Source organism: Corvus hawaiiensis, chromosome 6, assembly GCF_020740725.1.
Source record: "Corvus hawaiiensis isolate bCorHaw1 chromosome 6, bCorHaw1.pri.cur, whole genome shotgun sequence".
NCBI classification, from domain to species: domain Eukaryota; kingdom Metazoa; phylum Chordata; class Aves; order Passeriformes; family Corvidae; genus Corvus; species Corvus hawaiiensis.
Window position 1 is genome coordinate 3292159 of NC_063218.1, and position 12006 is coordinate 3304164.

General features: G+C 45.3%; 1 protein-coding gene across 2 annotated transcripts; it reads right to left on the bottom strand.

The window, feature by feature from the left end:
* Positions 1-7541, bottom strand: CNIH1 (cornichon family AMPA receptor auxiliary protein 1). 2 transcript variants are annotated; one of them, XM_048307828.1, is made up of 6 exons: positions 7427-7535; positions 6202-6270; positions 5889-5936; positions 2593-2705; positions 2028-2171; positions 1-1234 (listed from the first exon to the last, which is right to left on the bottom strand). In XM_048307828.1, exons 1-6 carry the CDS (start codon positions 7505-7507, stop codon positions 1207-1209), a joined length of 483 nt encoding a protein of 160 aa, XP_048163785.1. In that variant the 5' UTR covers positions 7508-7535; the 3' UTR covers positions 1-1206. The 2 variants fall into 2 exon arrangements, with proteins under 2 accessions (XP_048163785.1, XP_048163786.1); XM_048307829.1 differs by lacking the exon at positions 5889-5936 and having other exon boundaries at positions 336-1234; positions 7427-7541.
* Between the last annotated feature and the right edge of the window lie 4465 nt (positions 7542-12006).

Consider the following 12006-nt stretch of genomic DNA (forward strand, 5'->3'; position numbering starts at 1 on the left):
TTTATGCAAAAAAAAAGTTTTACTAGAACAGGGAAACTCTGCATTGTTCTCCAGCACAGGTAAATGAAAAAGATTCCTAATTATTACTCGTAAATTAAGCAGCTGTTCACAGTCACAATTTACAATGCAATATTTATCTGAAACATCTTCCCCTGCCCCGTCTGCTATTTAACTTCATGAAAAAAAGCAGGAAATCAGAGCTTCCCTTTTCTAGAGGTAACTCAATTCCATGTTCTATTTTTAAAGGGAATGCAATTATCCACTGTAAAACGACTGATGAACACAGCAAGGATCTACTGAATTTAAAAAAACAAAAGGCACCAGATAAAAAGAAGTGTTGCTGAATTTGAGATTTGTTTTTTATTATCATGTATTGCACTAAGGAACAGCGGGGCAGTTTCACAATCTCACTTTCTGCTTTGAAAAATCTGTAGTATTTACTATTCTTAAACCCAAGAATGTTTTCATCATTGGACTCGATAAACGTTGGAGGTTTGTGCATTTGTTAATCAGACAGCACAGACATTTAAAAAAATCATTTAAATTCATTCCTTCATGGACAATTCAGTTTCTCCTACCACAATGACACAGGCTCGAGATTAAAGCAGGGGTAATGTCTGGAGAAGATACAGAAGGCTCTGGACCATGCACATACAGGGAAAGATTAACCAGATAGAAAAAAAAAATAAACCAAAATAGAACTATTTTTGCATTTGTTTCCATGAATTAATATCCTAAGACCAACATCACCTACGGGCAAAACACAGAGCATTCCAGTCCTTCCCAAGCTCTTGGAGCTAGGGCTGATGTAAAGAGTGGGATACACAAGTCCAAGTGAGCCACTACAAAGCCCATCCTACAGCAAATCCCTAGAGTACTAAGGCTAGTAGTAACCAACACCTACTCGAAGGTTATGGCTGTTCCTTAAGGAGTGCAAAGTCAAAACTTTTCAAACCCCAGTCATCTTTATATTAATTTACACATAATTCATTAATTTCAGCGTCCCAGTAAAATATAAGAAAACAGTCTTTCCACAAGTATAAAATGTGGAAATATTTTAAAAATAGGGGAGTCATTGTTTTCTAACTCAATTGCAAACATCAGGTTCCGGATTTAATCTTGGTCAGAGGTTCTTGCTGTAAAGAATCTGTGTTTTTTGTGGCTTTTGCATGCACTTAACTGGAACAAAGCTTGCTGAATGTCTTCTTAAGAGCTCACCAGAACATAAATCATGCTGCAAAAGAAAATAAAAATATTAAGATGCATCATTTTGATTAGCGTTACATATTTAACAGTGTATGTTATAAGGAACAAGTCCATTTGAGATATGTGGATTGTGACTGAAGATGTGACACAATGACTTCTACTTTTGACTTCAACAAAATCACATTTACATCAAGTACTTTTCTCTGAAAACAATGTTTCAGCTTCTTAATAAAAACAAGAATTTATTTTATTTTATTTTATTATGCTTAACAGAAGAAAAGCTTGGAGTTTTTCTGTCTACAGTCATGGAACAAAGATTCGAAATAGTAATTCTGACCAAATTAGGATTTGTGTTTTAAAGCAGAATCAGTGGCAAATGTGGATTCTTTTTCAGGAAAGTTGGCACTGCAGATGATCATACAGACTCCCAGCATGTTTTGGGTTGGAAGGACCTTGTAGATCATCTCGTTCCAACCCCTGCAGTGGGCGGGGAGACCTTTGCCTAGGCCAGGTTGCTCCAAGCCCCCTCCAACCCAGCCTGGAACACTTCCAGGGATCCAGGGGCAGCCACAGCTTCTCTGGGCAATCTGTGCCAGGACTTTACCCCTCTCACAGGGAAGAATTCCTTCCCAATATCCCATCTGACCCTGCCCTCTGGCAGTAGGAAGCCATTCCCACGTGTCCTATCACTATACATTCTTGTCCAAAGTCCCTCTCCAGCTCTCCTAGGCTCCCTTCCAGCACTGGAAGGAACATATTCCTACGGACAGTATTTCTCTGCTGCACTGAGCCAAAAGTTCAGACTGAAGAGGAAAACTTACCCATATAAGTAGTAAAAAAAAGATAGAAGGTAGAATGCTAATTTGCACCATCCTTCTTTCTGGCAATAGGCTAAAATATCTGCATTCATGATGGTCGTAGGATCGTAGAGCCCTGGGCCACTCATCACAGGTCTGCTCATGTACCTGGAACAAGGCACAGGCAGGTGTGAGGTGACAGCCATGGGAAATGTGGGTCCTGCCCCCCACCCACCATGGAATACCAGAACTGAGACAAGGAGTAACACCCTTTACAGAGAAATGTAATGTCTTATACAGGAGAATGGAATCGCCACTTCCACTGGCATTCCACACTGGGAATTGTCTCAGTGCACCTCTGACACGTCAGCGACTTTAACGCACACAACACAACTCAATTCTTGCACAGCACAAGGGAATAAAAAATAGAAACACCCGAGAAAGCCAGGTGATGGTTCTTATTGTACAGCCATGACCTAACCTTTCCCAGAAAGCATCTGTGTTTTCCCAAGACACAGAACACTGGATAGAACACAGCAACAGAGAATGAGTAACAATTCACTGAGCATAACAGACTTGCCAAAATTACCTCCAAATATGATAAGCCAACAAGGGCATATTGAGACCCAGTGTGAGCCACTCAGCTGCACAGAGAAACATGACACAGAAGAATGCATGGATGAGGTACTCTGGAAGTACAAGCTGGAAAAGAAAAAGATGAGTTAGAAGTTTCGATTACACAGAGCAAAACGTGGCATTTCAGCTACTTTGGAGGTGAGCGATTGCTTAAAAATATTATTTAAAACCAACACTAACAAGAACAAGACTGTGGAATGTGAAAGCAGCAGCCAGCACTATGTGCCTTGCTGTTTTCACATGATATTCATGAACCAAGGAGAAAAACTTAAAAGATTAACTGCTCAGATCAGTATTTTTTTATTGCTTCTATTAAATTAACAGATTCCACGCTTTATGCGTGACACTCAGAAGAGATCACTGAGATATTTCTGCTCACGCAACAGAGAAATATCAGTAGAAAACATGCTCTGCAGAACAGTTTATAGGCAAAAAGATGTTTGTGTTTTCCTGTTTTACAGCTTTGTTTTGGTCTTCACAGATCCAGAACTTTTCAAAGTCGAATTATTCCCAAAATGTAACACCCCAGGCAGAGCTTTACCCAACCAAACCAACGGTGACGTGGTCACACACACAGGTCTGCACAGAGGAGCTGCTCTACACGGACAGTTTGGGGGGAATCGGGCAGTTTTCCCTCACAGGTTCCCACTGTGCATGCTTTACAGCATCATGCTTCCAGCAGAAGCCCACAGAGCTCAGTATCAAGGTACTATGGATCACAGGAAGCATGGAATGCTGCGTGTATTAGTGTTGTTAATAGGAACAACATGGAGAGGTACAGAGAGTAAACACATGCAAAGAGCTGCAAAATCTCACACCCAACACAGGAGTTCAGTTTCTACAAGTCACCCCAAAGCATTGCTATTTGCTGTTTTATCACCAGGTTCAGAAAGCATCAAACAAATCAGACTGGTTTGAGTTGGGAGGGACCTTAAAGCCCATCCAGTTCCACACCTTCCACTAGCCCAGGTTGCTCCAAGCCTCCTCCAACCTGGCCTGAACACTTCCAGGGATGGGGCAGCCACAGCTTCTCTGGGCACCCTGGGCCAGGGCCTCACCACCCTCATTATGAAGAATTTCTTCCCAATCTCCCATCCATCCCTGCCCTCTGGCAGTTTGAAGCCATTCCCTGTGTCCTGTCTCTCCATGCCTTGTCCCCAGTCCCTCTCCAGCTCTCCTGGAGCCCCTTTAGGCCCTGCAAGGGGCTCTGAGCTCTCCCTGGAGCCTTCTCCTCTCCAGGCTGAACACCCCCAGCTCTCCCAGCCTGGCTCCAGAGCAGAAGCAGCAGATCTGTAAAGGTTCTGCCTTCTAAACTCAGGCCCAGTAAAACTTCTCCTTGTGGAAAACACCCCATTTTTACCCAGAGGTTTAAATTGTCTATGTGTGTGCGCATGTACACACACAACATACTCTGCCCTCTTTTTTTGTGCAATATGATTAACATTGCATTGGATCATTACATCAAAGTTTCAGTGGTTTCTAATTTTTTTCTTCTTAAAACCCCAAAATATCTTTCTAGAAATCTAAAGGCTACCAACAAACACACCACCTACTTTGCTACAATATTCTAATTCTCTAAATGAAGAATATCAAACAAAGCAAACTTGCACCAACACCACCAAAATTCAGCTGTTATACAGAAAATGTTTCAAGTAAATATTTTCATCCAGATCCTTCTTTGCATACTTACCATTTACACATGGCAATCATTTATAGCAGAACAACAACCACCCTGTCCACCATACAGTGCATTTGGCAGCCTGCTCAGACAGTTTCACCAGGCCTGAAAAATCTGTATTTATTTACCTACACATCTCAAAATACATTTTTCTTTTCTCTTGTTTATTATACCCTACTCCCACACCAGAATACCTGCCTCTTTCCAATCTCTCCCACTTGATCCTCCCTGCCTGTCCTAAAGAAAAATGAATTACATCAGACCCTACCATATTTATCACAGAAGTGAGGGAGGATGGATCTGGTTGCTGAGAAAAGACACGACTATAACAGGAGCAGAGAAGAGAAGGAATCAGCAGTGTACTAAGGAGTTACTATTTTAGGCTAATCTTTCCACTAAGGTGCCTCAATTCCTACCAGGATCTTTGGTTCTTTGTACAGGAAAACAGCACACCTGCCTGTTTGTCCAGCATCATGTACCAGATCCCCTCAAGAGCCTGAACTTCACTTGTGGGGACTAATCTGCTTCCACAGGAACAGCAAATATGAAGTTATTTCAGACTTTCAGATCACAAAGCTGCCATGTAAAGGACACTCCATGCACGTGGGCAGCAGGTTAATGTTTGGTTAAACATGCACATTTTTACACTACAGAGGTTGCAGTAAGGTCATAATGCATCGATGTAATGAGAGTTGGCCTCTCCCACACTGCAGCAGAGATGACTGGAACAGACCAAGCAAGGGAAACTGTTAGATGCACAGCTCTCCTAGCAGCAAACCTCCTCTCCTCCTCCCCACCCTCCTCACACTGAAATACTCACTTTCATTTGTGTGCTGTATATCTACACACTCCTTCCCCCCCACCCCCTTGCCAATTACAGTAAATTCTTTTTTTGTTGCATATTTTACTTAAAACACGATAAAGCTACAGTTCAGGCCACGCCACTGTGCTGCCCCTGCATCCTCCCTCAGCCTGGGCACACACAAAGGAAAAGCCATAAGAAATGCACAAAATGCTGCAGGATCAACCTCTGTGCTCTTTAACAAGCCTCCCTGATGCTGCTGGCCTGAAAGAGATGCAGGCAAATAGTTTGCCTCAAATTCATTTCCTAAGCCAAGGAGTGTCCGAGTTGCATCTGAGAGAGGACACTGGGACACACCCCTGATCCTGGAACACAGAACAGAGAAGTGAGGATATCAGCTATCACCTTCCACTCACCTAAATCCTCAAAAAAGAATCAGAATTGACTTGGTCAATGCTTAAAAAAAACCCAGGTATTCTCCTCTAATCTGAATTCAGTAAATCTGTCCTGAAAAACACAATTTATTTCTGCCTGAAGTTATTTTTTGACACCTAACAGGCATGTAACAGTTTTCCCCATGTTGCTGGGTAAGCAAGCAGAATTGGTTTGGCACAAAATATGGAAATCCATGAGGTTGTTGTAAACCCCAACGAACAAATAACGAGCAGATGAACAGGCAGACTAAACAAAACAGCTAAATAGTATTACAAATGTTCCTAACAAAATGAAAGGGAAGTTCAAAAACATGAAACTGAAAAGCAGTACACACCTTTAATGCAATTTTGACTCTTTTAATCTTTTTGACCTTTTCAACTGTCTTTGTGCCGAAAATGTGGAAAGCAGATTGAAAGAATGTTAGTATGACAGCTGACAAGATCACCATCAGATTAATAACAGTCCGAATATTCAACCTGAAAGTAAAGAATCAGACAAAGAATTTCCCTAGAACCTCTACCAACAGCAAGGGCTTCTCAACCCAGATGCAATTCTATTGCCCAGGCTGATTGCATCAAGATACCACCAAAAATAAGCACTTTACACATATTTATTTAGCAAAACAAAACGTTCAGTGTGCTACTTACAGGATTGAGTGTATTACATTGGTCTATGGGGTTCTTGTAATCAGTCTTCAGTTCATCAAATGCTATAATCTAGAGGAAAAAAATGAAAGTTTTGATTCCCCAGGAGCAATTGTGTATTTTATTCATGAAAAGTAGCATTTTGGCACAGAACTGCTACCTTTGTTCTCAGTAACATTTCAGCTAACTTCTGCCTTCGTAAACTCACAGGTAAGACAGATGTGAAACAGGTTTTACATATACAAAACAGAAGATTCTTCAGATATTCAAAAACCTCTGACTACTCTCCAATTTTTTATCTCCCCACCCACAATGAATTTCCTACATCCCTTCATCAGTTTTCAACCTCCCTCGCTGTGCAGACCCCAAACCTCACTCAGGACTCTCTTGGTGACCAGCAGGAACCCGGCATGGGGTTTCTTAATCCAGAAAAAGCAATAGCAAGCTTGAAAGCCGACAGATACTTTCCTCATTGTCAAAATAAATGCTGAGCCCACAGAACTGTTAGGACTGGAAGGGACCTCTGGAGACCCTCCAGTCCAACCTCCCTGCCAAAGCAGGATCACCTAGAGCAGGGTATATCTCCAAAAGATCCATTTAAAAAACCCGAAATATGTACACCGGTCTTTATCTTGACATAAAAATAAAGACAAAGATGCAGCATGAAGTACAAAAGGCACTTGTACACAACAAATGTCCTGCCAAGCATCACATCCTCCCTCAAGAGCACCTCGTCTCAGGCAGGGTCCTGTTGGCTGCTCTCCCTGTGCCAGGCTCGAGGAGCAAATCACAGAATCATGGAATGGCTTCGGCTGGAAGGGACCTTAAAGACCATCCAATTCCAACTCCCTGCCATGGGCAGGGATCCCTTCCACTCGACCAGGTTGCTCCAAGCCCCATCCAATCTGACCTGGAACACTTCCAGGGATGGGGCAGCCACAGCTTCTCTGGGCAATCTGTGCCAGGGTTCACCACCCTCACAAGGAAGAATTCCTTCCCAATATCCCATCTAACCCTGTCTTCTGTCAGCGGGAAGCCACTGCCCCTTGTCCTACCACTCCATGCCCGTATATAAAAACCCATTTTATCCGCAGAGAGGCCGATCCCCGCTCCGAGGGCGGTTCCGGATGCGGTTCCCCCGCTCCCTCGGCGGCTGTCCGGGGACGCCCTGGCGGCTCTCCAGGGCCCTTCCCCGGGCGGTCCTCTGCTCCGCGGTGCCCGTACTCACATGCCAGATGGCGAAGAAGATGAGGGCGGCCGTGAGCAGCAGCGCCAACATGTAGCAGAAGGCGGCGAACGTGAAGGCCATGGCGGCGGGGCCGCGCGGGGGCTGCCGGACGCCTCAGCAGCCGCCGCGCAGCCGCCATGGCCGCGCCCGCAGCGCCCCCTGCCGGCCCCGCCCGCCGCCGCCATTTCCTGACGGGGGTGTGAGGGGATGGGACAAAAAACCCGGGTTTTTCACGTTGAAGGGTGGGAGGAGGAAGCGCGATCGCGCTAAACGGAGCGCGGTGTGAGAGGGGTTGGCATAGAATCGTGGAAGCACAGAATCACAGGATCATTCCGTTTGGAGAAGACCTCCAAGATCGTCGACTCCAACCTGTGTCTGTCACCACGTTGTCAATAGACCAGAGCACTGAGTGTCACGTCCAGGCGTTCCTTGAACACCTCGGGGATGGGGACTCCACCACCTCCCTGGGCAACCTTTTCCCAATGACTGACCACCATTTCCATGGACAAAATTTCCATAACACCAATCCAAACCTCCCCTGGTGCAATCTGAGGCCATTTCCCCTTGTCCTGTCCCTTGTTCCCTGGGAGCAGAGCCCGAGCCCCCTGGCTGACCCCAGGGAGTTGTGCAGAGCCAGAAGGTTCCCCCGAGCCTCCTTTTCTCCAGGCTGAGCCCCCCCCCCGCCCCCAGCTCCCTCAGCCGCTCCTGGTGCTCCAGAGCCTTCCCCAGCTCCATTCCCTTCCCTGGACACGCTCCAGCCTCTCAATGTCGTTCTTGAACTGAGGAGCCCAGAACTGCACACAGCACTTGGTGGCCTCACCAGTGCCCAGCTCGGGGGAACAAGCACTACCCTGATCCTGCTGCCACACTATTGCTGACACAGGCCAAGTGCCAGTGGCCTCTTGCCCACCTGGGCACACCCCAGCTCATGTTCAGCTGCTGTCAACCAGCACCCCCTGGTCCTTTCCCACTTTCCAGACCCTCTGCCCCAGCCTGGAGTGCTCCATGGGGCTGTTGAGACCCAAGTGCAGGACCTGACATTTGTTCTTACTCAACTTTGAATAAGACTGTTGGTCTAAGCCCATCCTGTCCAGGTCCTTCTACATGGCCTTCATGCCCTGTAGCAGATCCATACTCCCACACAATGTGGCGTTGTCCACGCATTTGCTAATGGCAGACTCAATCCCCTCATCCAGATCATCAATAAAGACATTAAACACGACTGGGCCCAGCACTGATCCCTGGGGGACACCACCAGTGTGCAGCACCATTCCTCGCCACTGTTTGGGCCCAGCCATGCAGCCAGTTCTTAACCCAACCTAGAGTGAACCTGTCCAAGTCATGGACTGCCAGCTTTTCCAGGAGTTTGTGTTGAAAAGGAACTTAAAAACTATCCATTTTCAACCCAGTGCCATGGGCAGGTACACCTTCCACTAGACCTGTCCAACCTGGCCTTGAATACTTCCAGGGATGGGGCAGCCACAGCTTTTCTCTGCAACTCATGCCAGGGCCTCACCACCCTCAACAGGAAGAATTTCTTCTTAATACCTCATCTAAGTCTTCCCTCTTTTAGTTTACATCCATTCCCCCATGTCCTATCCCTACCTGACCCTGTGAGATTCCCTGGTCAGCGCAAGCTACCTCTGTAGAAAAGGGAAATAGCAAATTTAGGAAGAAATGGCTGGAGAGGGCTGTGCTGTGTGTGCCCGGGGGAAGGGAGAGCTGGTCATACAATCCCAAATCGATACAACTTGGAGCCTGCCCAAAGGAAACAGCAAGATGAGAAAAGAGTTTGAGGAGAAGATCACCCCACTCTCCTTCCAAAGGGTCACATAAAAGTTGTTTCAGTTTAAGCAGTGACACCATGCAGTAAAGGCAAGCCAGGGTGACATTGCTGCAATCATTTCCTCTGGAGCAGAGGGATGATTTCCATAAAACCAACAGCTGCCAAATGAAATAATATTTTCCGGTGTTATCTGCTGGAAAGCTTTATACACAATTAATGGAGTGTCACAATGAGAGATGAACAGAAACTTTATTTCCTTCACCAAAATACAGGAAAAACTGTAGCAAATGAGCAGTCTTTAGGAAATCAGCTGTTGCAAAGATAAAGTTGATGTTTCGGTGTAAAATCACTCATCTCGTCCACAAACTACTCTCAATAAAACCACAGTGGTGTCATTATACCCCATGAAACTTTGATGTGAAACCCAGAAAACAGATTTTAAAATAAATTTTAGTGAAGATGACCCCTGCACAACCTGTTCTAGTGGAGGCTGTCCCTGCCCATGGCAGGGTGTTGGAACAAGATGGGGTTTGAAGACTCTTCCAACCCAAACCAGTGTCTGATTCTGAGATTAATTAGAAGGTAAGACAACACAAGGCCAGGAGAGTGTGGGGTGGGTACTGCAGCCCAGGCAGCTGCTCTGAGCCATTCCCAACTCTGTCCCAGGAGCCTTCCCATCGCTTTGCAAGAGGGATAGACAAGATGACCACTGGGCAGTGAGAACATCAGTAAAGGCTGAGCCTGTTGTGGTTTCCTTCCAGCTCAGGCTGACAGGATGTGGTTAGGAAGAGAGGCCCTGGCAGTGCATCACAGCCACCTCCCAACCACTCCTTATCCCTCGCTCCTGAGGAGCCAGAAACAACAATTTCTGCAATTCCTCTGCAATAACTTAGCTTTCTTCATATAACTTGGTGCTTCTTTAGCCTTATTTGCTAGCAAATTGTTTATTTCTTACTTGGAGTACCCTTGAGCTGCACAGGCACACTTACTCCCACAGTCATTGGACTGACTGTGCTAGAAAACCTGACATCCAGCATTCAAACTCTCTGGTTCAGGCTTTTCCAAAGCCATCCAGGAGGCCAGTTTGCATTAGAAGAGCTGCGGGAGGTAGAGAAACAGAGGATGGGTGCAGAGATCCTCTTATACCTTGGGGCTGGGGAATGCTGGTTTTCCACTGCAGTTTGATCCATTCAAGGTAGATACTTCTGTATTTGATGATTTCTTGTACATCAAAATGTTGTGCAACAGGGATGTGCAGTATCAGAAGTAAAAGGTGTGTCAGCCACATACTTGCATTTGCAATTAATCCTGGTTCTGCCTCAAGGAATGCAGCATTTTATTCCCTCGGGTGCTGGCATACCATTCAACTGCAATTACCCTGTCAGGAAATGCGGAAGCAGCTGTAATCTTGCACAACAAAGATTTGTGCACTGAAGGATTTCTTGTATCATAGATTGGTTTTTGTAAGATAACACAAAAGGAAGTGAAAAGCAAATGCTGTAGAAAAGGGTCTAATTAATTCTTATTTCACATTCATTTGGGATCTCAAATCAAACAATGACTGGGTATTTTCTCTGATTAAACTTTGTAAACAATGTCAGGAAGGCACAGAGGAGCTCTGGAGATGGCCCACAGCTCTTAATGCACTTTCCCCTTAGTCTGGACACACTGAGTTTAATCCTGATTGGAATCCCCAGGGAAAATGTCAGTGTCTGTTCACTTCATCTTAAATCCCTCTCAAGTACTTGTCCTTATTGGAAAACAGCCATATAATCAGTCATAATTCAGTGTGTTACAGGCTGTTCATGAGGAAGATTTTGGCAGAGAGCTGTGAGGAAAGATTATGGAGCAATTTCTTTGAATTATCACGGTAGAAATGCACAGGTTAACCACATCCTTCGACATTAAAAACTGTCATTTCAGTTATAGATATCAAGGAGAAATCTAATACAGTTGAACTTGGCAATAAAAATCCCGCTGACTTTAATAGACTTGGCTTACTGGGTTTTCAGGAAAGGAAAAACGGAATATTTATCTACAGTTTAAGGGGCTCATAAAAAGGAGGGGGAGGGACTTTTTAGACAGGCAGGGACAGGACAAGGAGGAATGGCTTCAAATTGATAGAGGGCAGGGTTAGATGGGATATTGGGAAGAAATCCTTCCTGTGAGGGTGGTGAAGCCCTGGCACAGAGAAGCTGTGGCTGCCCCTGGATCCCTGGAAGTGTCCAAGGCCAGGCTGGATGGGGCTTGGAGCAACCTGGGATAGTGGGAGGTGTCCCTGCCATGGCAAGAGGTGGAATGAGATGATCTTTAAGGACCCTTCCAAACCAAACCATCCTGTGATTCTGTGAATTTAGCAGAGACTCTCTGAGTATCTGTAACAGAGTCCAGCCAAGGTCACATTCCTGCACACCTGTAAATACACATCAGGAGCAGCAAGAGCACAGAACTCACCCACTTACCTCCTTCATCCACTAACAGACATTGGTTCAGTCTTTGATCAGCAGCATGAACAGATCCCTGCACTTGTAAGTGCCCCAACTTCCCTTCCACACCGGCAAATACCCTTTCCTGTTGCACTAATTAATTCACCTCCAGAATCCTTGCTTAGGCTCTCCCATTTAGTAGTGATCACATAAACAAATTAACATTATAAATTCCATTGCACATGAAAGCCAGTCTCAAGAGAAACAATCACATTTAAAATCCAATTTCAAAACACAGTCTCTGCCAGGCATCTCACCACGACTCGTTACAGAATCCCCCCATGGCCTCAATCCCTCCAACATTCACG

What these genes read in the sequence shown, in the direction of transcription:
- CNIH1 (XM_048307828.1), bottom strand. Translation starts at nt 7,507, where the DNA reads ATGGCCTTCACGTTCGCCGCCTTCTGCTACATGTTGGCGCTGCTGCTC. An exon ending in TTGGCTTATCATATTTGGAG is followed by an intron (nt 2,172 to 2,592) that starts GTAATTTTGGCA and finishes GCCTTGTTCCAG; the next exon opens with GTACATGAGCAGACCTGTGA. An exon ending in TTTTTTTACTACTTATATGG is followed by an intron (nt 1,235 to 2,027) that starts GTAAGTTTTCCT and finishes TTTCTTTTGCAG; the next exon opens with CATGATTTATGTTCTGGTGA.